General features: G+C 38.0%; 2 protein-coding genes across 6 annotated transcripts; both read left to right on the top strand.

Annotated features, from left to right (window-relative positions):
* The first annotated feature begins 231 nt into the window (after positions 1 to 231).
* pigv (phosphatidylinositol glycan anchor biosynthesis, class V) lies at positions 232 to 3,521 on the top strand. Of its 4 annotated transcripts, none has more exons than XM_027001636.2 (4): positions 232 to 565; positions 812 to 1,731; positions 1,859 to 1,912; positions 2,263 to 2,367. In XM_027001636.2, exons 1-4 carry the CDS (start codon positions 476 to 478, stop codon positions 2,279 to 2,281), a joined length of 1,083 nt encoding a protein of 360 aa, XP_026857437.2. In that variant the 5' UTR covers positions 232 to 475; the 3' UTR covers positions 2,282 to 2,367. The 4 variants fall into 4 exon arrangements, with proteins under 4 accessions (XP_026857437.2, XP_026857436.2, XP_026857435.2 ...); XM_027001635.2 differs by having other exon boundaries at positions 1,859 to 1,978; XM_027001634.2 differs by having other exon boundaries at positions 812 to 1,912; positions 2,263 to 3,521.
* A 1,318-nt stretch (positions 3,522 to 4,839) lies between these two features.
* Positions 4,840 to 12,835, top strand: zdhhc18a (zinc finger DHHC-type palmitoyltransferase 18a). 2 transcript variants are annotated; one of them, XM_027001571.2, is made up of 10 exons: positions 4,840 to 5,990; positions 6,263 to 6,423; positions 6,563 to 6,712; positions 6,920 to 7,057; positions 7,439 to 7,490; positions 8,156 to 8,258; positions 8,439 to 8,548; positions 8,844 to 8,946; positions 10,395 to 10,463; positions 11,276 to 11,364. In XM_027001571.2, exons 1-9 carry the CDS (start codon positions 5,752 to 5,754, stop codon positions 10,434 to 10,436), a joined length of 1,098 nt encoding a protein of 365 aa, XP_026857372.2. In that variant the 5' UTR covers positions 4,840 to 5,751; the 3' UTR covers positions 10,437 to 10,463; positions 11,276 to 11,364. The 2 variants fall into 2 exon arrangements, with proteins under 2 accessions (XP_026857372.2, XP_026857371.2); XM_027001570.2 differs by lacking the exon at positions 10,395 to 10,463 and having other exon boundaries at positions 11,276 to 12,835.
* Positions 12,836 to 17,223: the final 4,388 nt, after the last annotated feature.

The following is a 17,223-nucleotide window of genomic DNA, read 5'->3' as shown; positions in this document are numbered from 1 at the left end:
TGGCTTCTATGGTGATACTGTGAAGGCTTTAATGCAGCCATTTTCAGTTTATACTAGTTTTGGAGGTTTTTGCCTTCTGTCTTCAGTGTTATTCGGTTTGGTTGACAGCCACCAACATGCCACATTTTGTTTCTAAAATTAATTGCTTTGGTAGTTCAACTTGATTTACAGATTGTAAACGAAAGAGACTTTTATTTTGACGTTGTCGTAATAGACGCGCCGGAAGTACAGACCACTTGCTTTCAAATGGTCTTTTTTACCGTTTTGAATTAATGTAGTGTTTCATGCTCGTGTGCTGTGGTACATATTTATATATTAGTGCGATTATTTTAATCTAAATATATAAATTTCTAAAAGTAACATGTTATTTCTTTAAGTGAAGGTAGCTAACTAGCTAGGTTGGCTAGCAAATCTCTCATAGCTAGCTGGGTAAGGTAGTTAGGTTACCTGGAACACAGTTCGGAGGACGTCAGTTATGCTGTCTTTAAGAAGTCATACAAGGGTGGACATACGGATAGTTGTACAATTTGCTATTTTTACACGAGCGTTATCACTTGTTTTACAGGTATGAGCGTTGGGACATAGAAAAAAATGCACAAGTAGTTTTCTCTTTTGAAGATGGCTTAATTAGATATTAAACTAGCTATCTTAGCTAACTAACTATAACCTGCATGAATGTTCATGTACTGGTATGCCTCCTTGTACTCAGACTAATTACTTCATTTATGAGGTGTATAAATGTTACGAGTATGTTACAATATGCAAGTGACAAAGAACCTTTGTATTTATTTATTTTTTGTTTCCCATCTAGGCAGCGCTAAATGCAATTATTCCTGACCATGAAGCAGATGCCTTCAGTCCTCCCCGCACAGTGAAGCCACGCCTCTTGGACTATACAACAGATGTGCTACTTGGTGGCTTAGGACGCTGGGATGCAGAACATTTTCTCTTCATTGCAGAGCATGGTTATGTGTATGAGCACAATTTTGCTTTTTTCCCACTGTTTCCTCTGGTCCTGTATTCTGTAGCATCTACCTTGTTGTGGCCTCTGAGTCCCTTTCTCACACTTCATGGACGTTTACTTCTTGCAGTGGCCATAGCTAATACCACGTTATTTGTGCTAAGTGCAGTGGCACTGTTTGGACTGAGTTGTGCAGTTCTACAGGACCGAAGTCTTGCCCTTCTCTCAAGCCTTATCTACTGCCTTACACCAGCCAATGTTTTTATGTTATCAGGCTATTCAGAAACCCTCTTTGCAGCTCTCACTTTTGGGGGTTTGTGGTTTTTGGAGAAGGGCTTCACACTTAGAGCATGTCTTTTTCTATGTTTAGCTACTGGTGCACGTGCTAATGGACTTGTGAATGCCGGTTTCCTGCTGTACCTTCCCCTGCAGAGGAGTCTTGCCCAGGCCTGTGTCCTCAGCAAAGGGTCTGTTTGGCACAGTAGATGCCATTACTACATTGTGGCAGCTCTTAGATATTCCCTCACATCAGCCCTTTGCATCACAGTTGTTGTGCTGCCATTTGGACTCTTCCAGCTCTATGGGTACTACACATTCTGCAGACCAACTGTGACTCAGGAGCAGGTTCCTGATGTGCTGCTTAACCTTGCTGACAAGAAAGGATACCGAGTCCCAGACGAAGCTGCACCCACACCAAGCTGGTGCCTGATGCGCATCCCAATTCTGTACTCTTACATCCAAGACGTTTACTGGGATGTGGGATTTCTCCGGTATTTCAAATTAAAGCAGATACCCAACTTTCTTTTGGCACTACCTATCGCTACACTGAGTGTCATGGCATTATACATGTATATAAAGGCTAATCCGCTATTTTGTTTGCATCTTGGTTTGGGGAAGAGTGCAAAGAAAGGGAAAGAAGGAAAACCACCAGCAAACTTCTACAGCTCAAAGGTGTTCGTGTACATTGTACATTGCTTTTCCTTGCTTATATTTGGCATATTTTGTATGCATGTACAGGTAAGTTTCCTTAAATCAATATGAGAATGTAGAGTTTAGATTATCTAGCCTAAAAATAATATCATCATAATATTATTTCCATGTCAGTTGGCTCTGCAACATTAACCTTTGTAGTACACACACATTGTTTTTTAAGTATGATGATATTGACAGCTACTGCTAAGGAGTTCTACAGTTAAAGAACAATTTGAACTATTCATAGCACAGGAAGATGAATTTTGAGTGAATATAGGCCATCTGTGTGACAGGTAATACTAAACTCTCCTGTGTCAATGTTTCCATAGGTCCTTACCCGTTTTCTAGCCTCCTCTTCACCTGTGGTCTACTGGATCAGTGGCCACGTTCTTCTATGCAATGAACCCTCATTACTAGAAGAAAAACACTTTGCTTATGGCAAGCCACAGGACAACCTCAAACAATGCTGTATTCATTCTTACTTGGTATCCATTAACAATCCTATCACTCAACTACTTATGCACTGGAACACATGCTCCTTTCGCACACGTTGCATACTCGGATATTTTGTTTCATATTGGCTGCTGGGCCTGGTTCTTCATTGCAACTTCTTGCCTTGGACTTAATGTAAATTCTTTAATTGGACTCAATATTCTTCCACAAAACACTCCAGCAGCTGGAGTATCTTGTCTGCAATTTGTAATTGTTTTTTGGATGCTCATGGGGGTTTGTGTATTTTATAGAAGTGAGTTGGCCTACAAATAAAGATATTTTAAAGAACTGCAAAATGTAAACTGGTCAGCACGAGGGGACCATTTCTTTGGCTACTTGAAAGTATTCTTTAATATTCAAAATATTTGTTAGAAATATGCTTAACATTGGGTAGCACTCTATAGGCATCCTTATGCTCAGATTCACAGTATTAATATTAATTTGATTGAGAACCTGTGGTGGAACAAATCAAATCAAAATTCTGTATAGTTGTGTCATGCTGCTGTAAAGCTGTCGGGTATTGTGCCGGTTACTAAGGCTGTCATCTTAAGATAACTTTCAGTTTCTTTCATATGAATTATATTAACCAGGTTAAGCAAACTACCTATGAGACTAGGTCTGTCGATTGTAACGTATTGTTTTGGCGCCATCTTGTGTAACAAAGAATTTATACGTGTAGTTTATATTTTCATTTAGCAGATGCGCTTGTCCAGAGCGTCTTTACAGAAGTTCTTTGTAATCTCTATTAAAATATATCTTCAAGAATACAATCAAGCTAAAGCCCTGACTATAATGGGGAAAGGAAAACAAAGAAGTGCATATTTAATTTCCCCGTGATACTGAATATGTGACTTATCATTTGAGGACAGGGAAGTTCATCAGTGTAAACAGAGCATGTTTAATATTTTACAGTTATGGATGTAAGATCACTTCTCTTATTGCTGAAAGAGAGAAAGATGTTCTTTGGGGCTGTATGGTTCCCCCCAACACAACGAGTTGGTGTTTATTGTTATCCAAGGAGCTCCCAATGTTTAAAATTACTACATAAAATGTTAGACTCTAATAATTTAAGAAAATAAATGATAACCCAGCTCCACTGAAATTCTCTTCCATTCTTCATAGTATTTTGTAATGTTTTGTCTCAGTTCAGCAAAAATGTGACTTTGAGTTAACAGATCCATGTATATAAAGCAGAGCTCCTATATAACTGCCTTTATTACACACAATAGGGGCTGCTTGTACCTGAAAGATGTTCATAGATACCGGATCAAGGATAATGGTGTCAGTGTTAATTTTTTAGGGAAAATTCACTTACATAGAAAAAATCCTGAAAATATTTAAATGTTTAGATTAAACTAACATGTCAAGATGTTTTTTAAAATTTCTAATTATTTGCTATCTTAACATGCAATTTTGGGTTTGGGCATTTTTTTCCAATCAGAATTGTGACAAAGTATGTTGCTAATCAGAGTATGAACTAATTACTGATTTTTTAATACTGATTTCTACTTAATTATAACCAAACATACAGCCTTTTACATATGAGTGACAAGGGATGGTCTGAGCCTGTGTTCAAAGCAGACACACACCAATGTAAGGAGACCCTCTGCAGGTTTGGTGGCAGCCAGAATGAGGAAGTCCATCTGGTCTTACTTGGTGAATTCCAGTGGGTATGGTATTGTTAAAGTCTAAGAACAACGTGATATAAATTGTATCATTTCTGGTTCTAATTTGAGATGAACTTAATTGTAAATGAAATTGTAGCCCATCACAATCACTGATTACTATAAATTAACTCAAACTGTACTAATTGCAGAATATGCTAAGATAGGCCAGCTATCTGAAACATGTGCCATGCTCGCACTCCTGTGCTACAGATATATATGAGATAAAATAATGGTATCCAGATTATGTAAAAGTGTGGATAATTTTTAGTACATGCAGGTTTGGAGTGGACTAAACAGCTCTCCTTATTAACCACCTGTTAAGCATTTAACCCACTGTATTTATCAATGGTTTCAGCTTTGTAAGAACTATGCTAATAAAGTACAAAGAAACAATACTATGTGGTATATATTAATACTTAAATAAATAAATCATCTAATATGAGTTATTAGGCATTTAAACCATGCTAGGAATATTTTTAGAAATTGCCGTTTTCTATGGCAAATAGGCCAAGTTTAAAAAATGAAAAAGTAGTAATAGTCCATTTTGTAAAAATTAGAAAATTAAGAGTTTGGCTCTTGTGAAAATATATAAATTCTAACCTAGACGCAGTTAATTTGTTGCAGTACCTGTTTAAAATTTACACGGCGATTTCGACAATCCAAGAATGCCGAAACGTAATTTGTAATTGGGCCCAATGACTTATCAGATGCCTCCTGAGGAAGTGTCGTAAGACGTGTTAATTAACAAGTAGTTTGTTGGCTAGGTAACACCCGTTGACAGTCTAAACCACATAAATATTTTATAGACAAACTAGCTCATTCAGATCACCTATACGACACAAAGCATTACTTTTCTCGTTGTAAATTAAGCGACGAATGATTAAAGGAGGTTTACGACGTCTGGTAACAAAAGGTCGGTAGAAAGAAGCCAGATCCGGTAGCTGTAGCTTAGCTGCAGTCCGAATGGAATCGGCTGTCAGATAATTCCGTCTGTGATGGATAGCAGGTGACTTTTGGCCATCTAGCTAACGTTAGCTAGCTAGCCAGCCGGATATGGTCTGGTTTGTAATGATGATGAAAACATGTCTTGACTATAACTAGCTAGCTAACTGTCGCCGTAGACTGTTGGCTTATGGTTGTCCGGTTAGCTGTAGTAATTAAATACAAGACGCTGTCTTATTTAGCGTTATGCCTTGGGCCACCCTTACTATCTTATGTTATTGTTGTTAGCTAAGTTTGCTTGTGTAATACTATGACAAGCTAATTTAGCTGGCTAGGATAGCTACCCAGGTAGCTAAATTGTGTACAAGTGTCTATAGAGATTAATTAAACGGGACAAGGGACCCAGTTCCTTTAATGAAGAGCATCACGCTTGAAGAAAACGCATTGCTTTCTAGTGTAAATGATAAAGCTCGCAAAAACGCCCCTGGCGTTTAATTGTGCTAGCTGTGAACAGGTAATCCTAGTTAACTACACGAGTAAGTTTGCTTCTATACGATTCTGAAGCAGGTAGCTAAGCTAATGATTTTGGTCCTAAACGAGTGGGGGGGATTTTCGTATTTGTAAGATCACGACAGCATTGTTGCATTTCACAAGTTACCTAGGTTAACTTGCTAGCTAGACGTCTACCTCCATTACGGTTGGTCACAGTCGCTTACAATGAAAAACTGTGAATATCAACAAATCGACCCCCTAGCACTGGGAACACCAGCCTCAACACCAACGTCCACTCAGTGTGCGAAAAACAAATCACATCGCCCACGAAGAAAATGGGAAGTATTTCCTGGGAGAAATCGTTTCTACTGTGATGGACGTATCATCGTTGCCCGGCAGTGCGGTGTGCTGCCATTGACACTCGGCCTTATTGTGGTCACGAGTGTGTTATTCTTTATATTTGAGTGAGTACTTGACTCCTCGATAATATTGAGCGTGTTTCTGTTCATAGTAGCAGTACAGCAACAATGACGTTACATTGTCTGTGTTTACTGAGATTTTAAGATGGTGCAAGATTTGATCAGCTTAAACGAATATTTAAAAACGTCCTTGTCGTGTTGGGATGTTAACAGTCCAATGGTTTGTCGAGATATTGTCCAGTTACCTACTTTGATAAACAGTGACAGTTTTGATAATTTAACATCTTTCCCCCCCCCATCCCCCCTCCCCCCAACAGTTGCCCCTTTTTGGTGACTCACCTTACTATCTGCATCCCAGTGGTTGCTGGAGTGCTGTTTTTGTTTGTGGTCATTACCCTTCTTCAGACCAGTTTTACAGATCCAGGGATATTACCAAGGGCTTTACCCGAGGAGGTCACCAACACTGAACGGCAAATCGGTAAGACTTTTGAGATGTCTAAACTGTTTTAAATTTTTGTTGTTCTTTAAAAATGTTTAACTTGGTGCATGTAATTTTAAAGGTAATGCATAAGGTAAATAAGTTTACATCCCTATGTATTCTTTTTAAAAACTCTTAGATAACTCTGGGTCAGTTACATACCGCCCCCCACCTCGGACTAAGGAAATCATTATAAATGGGGAGGTAGTCAAGCTCAAATATTGCTTTACCTGCAAGATGTTTCGTCCCCCCCGTACTTCACACTGTAGTCTGTGTGACAATTGTGTAGGTAAGACCATATTTAACAATTTGTGAGTTCCAATTTTAAACATGGAATTGCATTGAAAGTGGTTACCCAGACATGCACAATATTAAAATTTTTACCCATGTCTTTTTACTTTTTGTTTAGTAAAACGATCAAAAAATTTAACTTGCTGTATTTATGGCATTAAAAATTGTAATGCAATAAGTTATGCATGTGTGTTCTCAAAAACAGAGCGTTTTGACCACCACTGCCCATGGGTGGGGAATTGTGTTGGGAAGCGCAATTATCGCTTTTTCTACACCTTCATAGTCTCATTGTCCTTTCTCACCTCCTTCATTCTGGGCTGTGTGATCACACACCTTACTTTACGTAAGTCATCTTAAAATACCATGTCTGTACACTGCCTAAACGAATGCAAACACAAACGCCAAAAAGGTTTGTGCTAGAGTTGGAGCAATTTTTGTGTATCTTTTGGATAATTCTAATGTTAAATTACTATACTGGAAAGTCATGTCACTGACCATGGTCTCAAGTAACTAAGAAAGTTGTTCAAATGACAAAATCCAGTGCACATTGGAACAGCTAATTATATCGCACAGTCACCTTAGTAGTGGTGGTTGTAGGGTTAAACTCTTCTTAAACATGTCTGGTATAATATAACTGTCAACAGTTACTTTCCTGATCATAAATCTGCAGCTTTGCTGTATATAGATGAATTATTGAATAATAATTTCTACTACCCATCTACAGGATCACAAGGTGATAAAGGTTTCTTACAAGCCTTACAGGAGAGCCCAGCAAGATATCCTTTCTGTCCATGTCTACTACCTCACGTCTGGCATAAACCATTCACTACTGCCCTGCATATTCATCCTGTGACCATGCTGAAGAAGCTTGGATGTCTGGTTGCAGGACTGCAGATCACTGCTGCTTCTAATCCCATTCATTCTTAGACTCATTTCATCTCAGTCATTTCTCTGGCATATAGGCGGCTGCTGCTCGAGACAGGATGCCAAACGGCACACAGTAGAGTGGGTGTTTAAGTGGTTGAACTTATCCATAGCACAATATGCTATTGGTCTGTATGTTTTAGCAGAGTTTGAGTTTTGGTCCTCCCAAGGTTTCTTCCTTAAATCCTCCCAGGGAGTTTTTGCTTGCCACCATCACCTTTGGCTCGCTAATCAGAGATCTGGACCCATACATTTTGTAAAGCAGCTTTGTGACATGTAAAAAGAGCTATATCAATACATTTGACTTAACTTTAGCAGAGGCCCCTTGAGTTGTTGGCTTGAGGACATGGATAGTCTTGAGCACAGCTTTCACAAATGTTTAATTATGTTGGTACTGCATTAAAGTTTAGACTTAAATGTGTCATGATGAATATCACAGATTAATTCTTACCCTCTAGTGTTTGATATCGAGAGTCATTCACTTGTAACCATATTTCAACCTTAACCCCTCCAGTAATGTTGTGGAGCTGGTTGTTTGTTTCTTCTCTATCTGGTCTACTCTGGGCCTTTCTGGCTTTCATACTTACTTGGTGGCCTCCAACCTCACAACTAATGAAGATGTAAGCATTACCACATAATAAAATGCTATATTTGTGAAAAGATGTGCAATACATTCAAGTAGGAATTGTGATTTATTTAGATAAGTGAAACAGTTATGAAGCATGTAATGTCGAACTTGTCATTTAAAATCGATATTTGTCATTAGAACTCAGACATCTTTTGTTAATAATTCGTTTCAGATAAAAGGCTCTTGGTCAACCAAAAGAGGAGAAGAATCAGGAAACCCTTACAGCTACAACGGCATCTTCCGTAACTGTTGTGCAGTGCTGTGTGGACCCATGCCCCCGAGGTCAGTACTAGTATGAAGGGTGGTAGAATATCTTGGGGATGTCATGGCCAGGTTCTCAGACGCAGCTTGTAACTAACCCTTGGCTGAAAGAGACTTTCAATGTTGAATTATATCTGGCATTCCACTTTGGGACTAGACTTAATCATGTCTCGGAAGTTTAGTTCTGAGGGTTTATGGGGTAGAAAAGCCACACAAATGGAATGCTGCAAACACGAACCAGTTGATTTGTTGTGTTTTTTCTGTAGCGCTAATAAACATTAGTTACACACTGTTATTCTAAATGTTTTTCGTTCAGTTTAATTGACAGAAGAGGTTTTTTACCTCCTGATGTGATCCCTCGAACGGTCGCCTCTGGGTCTGAGCTCCATCCTTTCATGGCCAAAAATGACACCAACATGGTAAGGGTGTTTGCCTCTGCTCCTTCATTCTTGCACCCTAGATATCCCAAAATCAACATTTAAACCTGTGTATCAGGATTATCAAAGTCAAACTGGTTATTTGATTAGTATTTAATAATTAAGCTATTTAACAGGGTAGTTCATCTTATCTTGATCCTTTGTGTAGGTTCCTTTGGCATATATTAATCACTTGCTGGTGATTATTGTAAAATTGATTCTCTATAGCCAAGAAAAAATCCCATTTCTGAAACATTTTTTACTAATGAAAGTAAGAGCGTTTCCACATGCACAATACGACGGAAACTCAAGGGATTGGGACTAAACAGCTGTGTAGCCTTAAGAAAACCCCTCGTCATTGAGGATAACTAGCAAAAACGGCTTCAATTTGCTAGGGAGCATAAAGATTGGACTCTGGAGCAATGGAAGAAGGTCATGTGGTCTGAGTCCAGATTTACCTGTTCCAGAGTGATGGGTACATCACTTCAGACTCCTCTCTTCTTACCCTGATGGGCCCATCATGCATAGTACCTACCGTACAAGCCTATGGGGGCAGTGCTATGATCTGGGGTTGCTGCAGTTGGTCAAGTCTAGGTTCAGCAACATTGTGCCCAAAGAATGAGGTCAGCTGACTTACTCAATGACCAGGTTATTGCATCAATGGTTTTTTTTTTTTTTTTTTCTTCCCTGATGGCACGGGTATATTTCATAATTCATCAGGCTCAAATTGTGAAAGAGTGGTTCAGGGAGCATGAGACATCATTTTCACACTTGGATTGGCCACCAGAGTCCAGACCTGAACCCCACTGAGAATCTTTGGGATGTGCTGGAGAAGACTTTGCGCAGTGGTCCAAATCACCCATCATCAATACAAGATCTTGGGGGGGGGGGGGATTAATGCAACTCTGGACAGAAATAAATGTTGTCATTGCAGAAGCTTGTGGAAACCATACCACAGCGAACACATGCCATAATCAAAACTAAAGGCGGTCCAAAGAAATATTGGTGTGTGACCTTTTTTTTTTTTTTTTTTTGGTGTGCGTGCGTGTCTTTTTTACCACAAAAAAAAAAAAAAAAAAAAAATGCTGTTGGCCGGATTAAAAATTTTTTTTTTTTTAATTAATTTTTTTAAGGCAGTTATAGTAGCAGAGGGTGTAAATGCACGTTGAACACAATAGTAAAATGTATCTGAATGGGAAATTTGAGCCTACAGTGTAGGTGTTTCTATGTATTATGATATGATGGGAGCTCAGTAATGCTGCAGTCATCTGGTTTTTCCTGAAACTGCCATACTGCTATGAATTTGAATCATTAACAGGAAACATTTTTGATCAGAGTAGTAAAAGATAATTGTATTTTTAAATGCAATATAAAATGCATCTTCAGGGAATCCTGGCTAGATAATTGAACAGTGCAGTTTGCAATATGATGTAATGAGCTGATTTTAACAGGAGGACAACTGTCAGGACTTTGCTTTCTCCTGCACTGCCTGAAGGTTCTGGCAGGTCTCATTATTTTTGGTAAGAGTGTTGGATGGTTTGCATGCTACCTCATCACCCTCTTCTCCACTCATGGCATAACTACCATTTCCATTAGCTCAGACTCTGTATTTTCTTTTCATTTGCCAATTCTCTTCTACATGCTTAACTGTGATTTCAACTAAATGTCTGAATCTCTACCCTAAATATGTAATGTGTGTATCTATGTATACATCTAAAGTAGCTACTTTCCAGGAAAAGAATAAAATGTTCATGGTTTAGACCTAATTGGATTTCTAAGTAGACTCCTGCAACAGTGACACAAGCCTGTTTTCAGTTTGATTATTTGTATATATAGTCCCACACATTATATTACTTGTTCTGATACTCTTACAGCCTTGCCCAGCTTCATAACCTTTTCATGTAAATACATACTTTTTTTTTTTTCTCCTCAGTTTCTGTCATTCCAGAGGGTTCTACCTGCAGGCATTTTTGAACTCGCTCTTGTGTGGTATTCATTCACTTGTAATTCTTTTCTAATATAATGTATAGGTCATCTCTTCACCCCCAGTGATGCTGGGGAAGCCATTCACCATGAAACATGCTGCCTCCTCCTTTCTCTACTGCTCAATAAAAAGCCCCTAAGTTCTTTGGAAGGATTTCTTTACAGTGTATTTTGAAGTGAACCTAACCCTACTGTATTGATTAATGTTTTGACTCATTTGTTCTGTATGTGGGTTTTTGTTTCTTTGTTTTGGTTTGCCCATTTTAGTGCACCCATGTGCATGGCAGCTATACATTGCAGTCTTCACTTATTTTAATTTTTGTTCTCTCCCTTCCCCTATTGTGTGCAGTGCACACAGGCCCCTAAGAAGCTTTTGGAGACAGTTGCTCATTCATCACTGGTCCACAGCACCTGTACCTCAGCCACACCTAAGACTGCCCTAGTGACCCAGGAATTTCCCTTCAATAGTGTTTCGAGCATGCTGTCACCATCTAACACAACACAAGTTCCCCTGCCAGCCGCTCGGGACAACAGACGGAGCACCCCATGGACAAGGCCTGCTGTCAGAGAGGGAATAACTCAAAAGGGCATGCTGGATGCCTATAAATATCAGGTGTCTTGAGTCCACCTTACTCCCTTAGCCATAGCCCTCTCATATGTAGTAAGGTTCCTGACGTGAGCTTTGTCCCACTGCTACTCCTCTGCTAACCCTGTCAGAGATGGCACGGTACCTGAGATTACATTTATCCTTCTAAAAGTAGCAGTAAAAGTATGTGTATATATATTTTTTTTAAAAACTCAGGATTGTCTCAGGAGCCATACCACCTTGGAGAAGTAGGTAACAGCTACTGGACCTAAGCTTTTTAATGTCCATTGTTATGGATAGCAAACTGGTTTTAGGATTAAACTACTCTTTTGTGATCTTTCTCAAACTGGATACTGATGACCACAAAGCATGTTTCTTGAGTTAGTTTTGTTTCTTATTTTATCTACAGTGATCGCAAGTGATGTTTGATGTTTGGCCTGAGCCATATTTTAATCTTAGTCATAGCAATAATCGTATTTGTAAAACGACTTGTTTTAGGGAAGTGTCACTTGACATGTACAAACAAAAACGGGCCTCCACCGCACAACCACCAGAGGAGAGGGAGAATGAAATGCAAAAAGGAATAAGGAAGTAATTGGTTAATAATCAGTATTACAGAAGGGGTGTTCAAGCATGGGGCATGATGTCTGTTTATTAGGATTATTTAAACTTGTGCTCACTGGACATCCCATGTGAAGTGGTTATAAAACTAATCTCAGCAGTAAAAATTCCACATGCAAATATGAACTCTCCAAGTCTTAATGTCACTAAACTCATGCTGAGATGTAGCCTTCTAAGCTTGTGGGGTGTGGAGGATGGATAGGTGATGCAAAGCCTTGTGGGTCATGGTATTTAAGTAATCTTAGTACCAAAAAAACAACGACCAGGTTTCTACATTAGGCATGGCTACTGTATACAAGTACAGTGACCCTGCATCCTAGAAATAGAAATCTGCATCCTGTGGAAATTACTTATACTGGCTGTACAAGTGTTTAGTGGGGTTTTGCTGGGGATTTACTCAATTCTCAATATTTGTGTATTTGTACTTAAACATCCTCACCTGAGTCTTAGAATTGCTGTTTAGAACAATAATTAAGAAGATTCTTATATATTTATTTTTGTATGGTTAGAGGTTAATGTTAGGCCCTTTTTGAGTAATTGAGCAGGAAATGGTGAGCCCAGTGTTTAGGCTGGTAAATTTAGGAAAGTAATAATCCTGAAATATTTTCCAGAAGATGGATGTTGGTGGGTGCAAATTAAATAATGTCTTAAGATGACTATTGTCAGCAGTGTCATTGTTTTGTAAATTCTACTGAGGAATTTTTTCAGAAAGACAAATTTCATAATGTGGGAACAAATTTTCAGTGCTTCCTTTGGCTTTTTCTGAACTGTGGATGTGTTGTATGATTTCTAAGGTACATACATGGGGGCTGTTTGGTAAATTAATCATTAATATTACTTTTGAGAAGGTAACTGCACGGTTTTGCTAGGATTGGGACAGAGAGATTTAAATTTAATTGTGGTCTTTTTTTAATGTCATTTTGTTTTGTCAAATATTAGCATTAGAGTAAAGAATAATCTAATGTCATTGCTTTGTAAGTTTTGGTTTGAAGAGTGTATATGATGAACTCCCTATATAGAGGTGTTTCTGTTATTTTGTCCCCCCCAGGTAGGGGGGGGTGAGGTGATTTATTACATAGGGTAGCCATGATTGAACGTCAAGTTTGTGCATGTATTTGTTTTTTAAGTGTAAACCCAGACCCTGTGATGTTTTGTATGGTGATCTACTATGTTAAAATCCAGTTTACTGCCAACCTTAAGTAAATGACTGAGCCTACTAAAAGTCCTTTTTTAAAAAAAAAAGATGTTGCTAAAAGGCTGTTGTTCATGTTTTCTAGGTGTAAGCAAACATGACAACTTTGTGCTCTACTCCTAAGCATAGGCATTTAGTCATATAGAACATTTAGTCATACGGACTCTTTGTTTAAGCTATGTAAATGTATGCAGATAGTTATGAACTCTTAAAGCAAATAGCATATCAAACAGTGGGCCAAGATTTCCAATTGGTCCAGATTTGTTCCTTTTTTTGTAGTGCAAATTGGTTAATATAAAAGCACATTTTGAAAGTGAGACTCCAGACGTGACCATATTCACCACACAATAAGGAACAATCTGTCATATTGTTACTTTATGAATACATTCCTGATGGACATCAATCATTGTGTGCCATCATTAGATCTGAATTTGAAAGTGGTGTGTACACCAATATTTAATCTGAATTTGAAAGTGGAGCTAATATGGTCTTCAACACTAGGTGGCATGTAGGTCCTTCTAACCAAGATAAAGTTATCAAGTATAGTGAGTAGTTTTGCCCTTTCTCAGGCCTGGAGCACTCCTGTCCTGCACACATTAGTAAGGTCTTTAGTAAAGACTTTGAATTGACATGGGCATCTTGGAACAAAATGCAATGCAAGAACCAAGACTGACAGAAAAGATAATCTGATATGTACTTGATATTTTTGCTCATATGCACCAAGCTCTTATCCTTAATCTTAACTGATGCTGATTTGGCCTGGTTTGGACCATGGTGTATTTGCATTTGCTTTCCATCAAATAGGTTATGACATCCACCATTAGGAAAACAATGAACAATAATCACAAGCCCTGCCAAGTCCTGATTTATGCTGGGTGTATCTCGTTACCTGTTTTAATTTATTTTTCACCTCTTTGAGGAAAATTTAATTTAAGCTTCTATGCAGTTCACTCAGGTCCTGTCATTTCCTGCCATTCTTTACATAGGTAAAGTTTTAGACCAGTTATAATCTAAATTGTTCTAATTAGTGGCAAAAAGTGATACTCTACTGATAAGACCACATCCTCATCTGTATAGGGATGCAATTAACAAAAGAAATGCTGTTATATCTTACTTTTCTCTCATGATTAATATTTTGAATTATACTCATCACAAATCTTACAAATAACCTACTTTTGTACTCTCATCTTATAATTATATATCACTACACCTTAATAATGGAGAAAAGTACCTTTAAGTAAGCAAAATAACCTAATTTTTAAGAGCTGTTTATAGTTCCTCAGATACGATGATACTGACATTTTTAACATTTATCATTTTTGACTGGACCAGTCTAACTAAAATTCAGGGTAGTGACATGACGGGCACATTTTATTCTAATGCCCATTGAACCAAACAGCTTTAAAAGAGGAATATTGTTGAGTCCAAGTCAGCTATCAGATATCTCAGAAGTACTAGAGCAATTAATTCAGTCACAGTATGAATTAGCCAAGTATCATACATTATCCATGTGGTGTACATTTGTTTTCATACTTAGTTTTCTTTCTCAGAATAAAGACATTTAAAGAGACACTTGAAACCTCTATGTTACAATATAAAACAAAGGTCTATTTGATATCCTGTTTATTACAAGGATTCTAAACCTGAAAAGAAATGTAGACTTTCTAAAAGTACTACACATTTTCAGGAAATCTTAAGAAGCATCTCTAATATAAAAAAGAAGTTCAGGGTGCTTTAGCCATGAGAGCTTTGGATGTGTTTCTCAGACTTTGCCATGAGTCATGTATTCTCTGAATCAGAGTTACATATGACCTTGCTGAAAACCCATTACTCTAGAGTTGTTGTTTCTCCTTCCTTTTGTAGTATAAATCACAAATCTATGAAGGGTTGTCTTTTGCCTATGTGCACCATCTGTTCATATGCTGGTTTCTCCAGGTCTCAGGAGCATCGTCTCCATTAGTTTGCAGAACAGACAAGACATTGCATTTGCAGCCATACTGTTGATATTTCATATATCATGACATGACAGCAAGAATCCTTTCACATTTCTTTCCTCCTTCTTTTTGATTTTAATTTAAAACAACAAAAAAAAGAAACAGTGGCAAAATCAATTGAAATCTATCCAGTGGGATCCACAGAGGCATAGAAAGTGAAAGGTAAACATTTTAGGCAAGGTACTGGCCAACATTAGTTAACTTTATTGCACATAACACCATGAAATGCACAACATTTCAACCCCTGTCAGCACACTGATATGTTGAGGTGTAAGTGGAGTATTCTTTTACACTGACAGCCACTAAGGTTTTCTGTGGAACTGCCATACAAGTATAGCCCTTTAAGCTGGTCATATTTATGTATTTGCTTCTGCTGCAAACAATTTGGTACTTCAAAACAATATATGGCAAAGCAATACATTTGACATTGTCTGATATGAGGTGGTCCACAGTCTTTCGCTGGCCACAACCAATGAATGAAGGCGTATGTGGGCCAAAGGTAAGCCACATAGCAGGCTTTGTGTCTAATAGATTTGCCTCCCCTAACGCTCAGTTCACTTGTAATTGGATCTGAAGCCTTGCATGTATGGGATTAGACCAAATGGAAAGTATTAGTTATCCTCTGAGTTGCATTCACTCCTTGTATAAGTCTCCCTGTGCTTCACAAAAGAGTGATACATGTAATGGTACAGCTCAGATATGTCAACAATTGGGTTATGATAACCAACAAATCCAAAAATAGATAGATCAAGTTTATATATTGCAGGTATAAGACCCATAATCCAAGACTTCTTCTGTTTAGAGCACATAACATACATTATAAATCCAGGTTTTCCATACTGAGGACCCAGGAACATCACAAGCAAAGGTTTTAGTTAGCATTGTACACCTCAGCTTAACATTTTTCACCATGTAATGATGAGAAATACTGTTATGCATATACATGATGTAGTTGTCAGTCATGTATTTGCCATTTGATCGTTGTTTCTTTTGCTCTCAATCTACATTCAGTATATACTTTATGTGTAATTCTGGTTCTGAATTAGGCCTATCTTCTGATCAGTAAAGACCACCCACACATTCTGCAAAACACCGTCCAAAGGTGAAAGTTTCAGTCTTTTTTTAAGTCAAATAATTACTCTTTGGATGTAACTCGGCTGTCAGCAGTTTTTGAAGTTAAAGCCCTTCTGAGCAAATCTTGTTCACAACTGTCTTCACATCCCAGTTTACCCAACCTTGTCCTCCAACTTGCATATCCATTCTGATTTTTATATCTGGAATTTCATGTTCTGTAATCACTGAATTGACATTTTAGGATAAATATGTGAAGTTCTGTTACAAGGAATAAAATGTTTTTAAAGAGCCTTTTACGTCAATCCTCATTCCGTTATTGCGGCTACTTAGAATAGAATGTGCAGGCCCCATAGGGTCAGACCTTATTGCAGTCATTCTGCTTTACAGTATCCTACTAAATTATTGACACTTTTGATAAAGATATGCAGAAGAGACATTGAAAACATGCTTTGTTTATCAACTATACTTACGTGAAAATCTGTGAATGTATAGATGATGGATAGTGAATACATATAGATAACATTGACCTTCATAAATGAGACAAAGGCTATTAAAAATTGTTTCAGACATAAGCATGCTTATTTCCACTATCAGGGTAATAATTAAGTTTTAAACAATTAGAACTTAACCTGCCTGAAACATGAGGATGGTTCAAGAGGCAACATTTTCTCCAGAGTTTGCAGCTGGACAGCTGCGGGAGTCGATTGCATTCCAGGGTGTTGCAATCCAAGTTTCCATCACTACAATTACACTCCATAGTTCAGAGTCTTTCTGTTAAACCTTAACAGAGGTAATAATTCTTGAGGGAACTGTATAGAAACACTTTTTAC

Source organism: Electrophorus electricus, chromosome 10 (assembly GCF_013358815.1).
Source record: "Electrophorus electricus isolate fEleEle1 chromosome 10, fEleEle1.pri, whole genome shotgun sequence".
NCBI lineage: Eukaryota > Metazoa > Chordata > Actinopteri > Gymnotiformes > Gymnotidae > Electrophorus > Electrophorus electricus.
The sequence above is the reverse complement of the archived record's forward strand: the minus strand, read 5'-3'. Positions and strand labels throughout refer to the sequence as shown.

Bases quoted from the DNA above. Each gene is read 5' to 3' on its own strand.
- zdhhc18a (XM_027001570.2), top strand. From the start codon at position 5,752: ATGAAAAACTGTGAATATCAACAAATCGACCCCCTAGCACTGGGAACA. The intron at 5,991-6,262 runs GTGAGTACTTGA...TCCCCCCAACAG, and splicing joins GTGTTATTCTTTATATTTGA to TTGCCCCTTTTTGGTGACTC. The intron at 6,713-6,919 runs GTAAGACCATAT...TCTCAAAAACAG, and splicing joins TCTGTGTGACAATTGTGTAG to AGCGTTTTGACCACCACTGC.
- pigv (XM_027001633.2), top strand. From the start codon at position 476: ATGCTGTCTTTAAGAAGTCATACAAGGGTGGACATACGGATAGTTGTA. The intron at 566-811 runs GTATGAGCGTTG...TTTCCCATCTAG, and splicing joins CGTTATCACTTGTTTTACAG to GCAGCGCTAAATGCAATTAT. The intron at 1,979-2,262 runs GTAAGTTTCCTT...ATGTTTCCATAG, and splicing joins TATTTTGTATGCATGTACAG to GTCCTTACCCGTTTTCTAGC.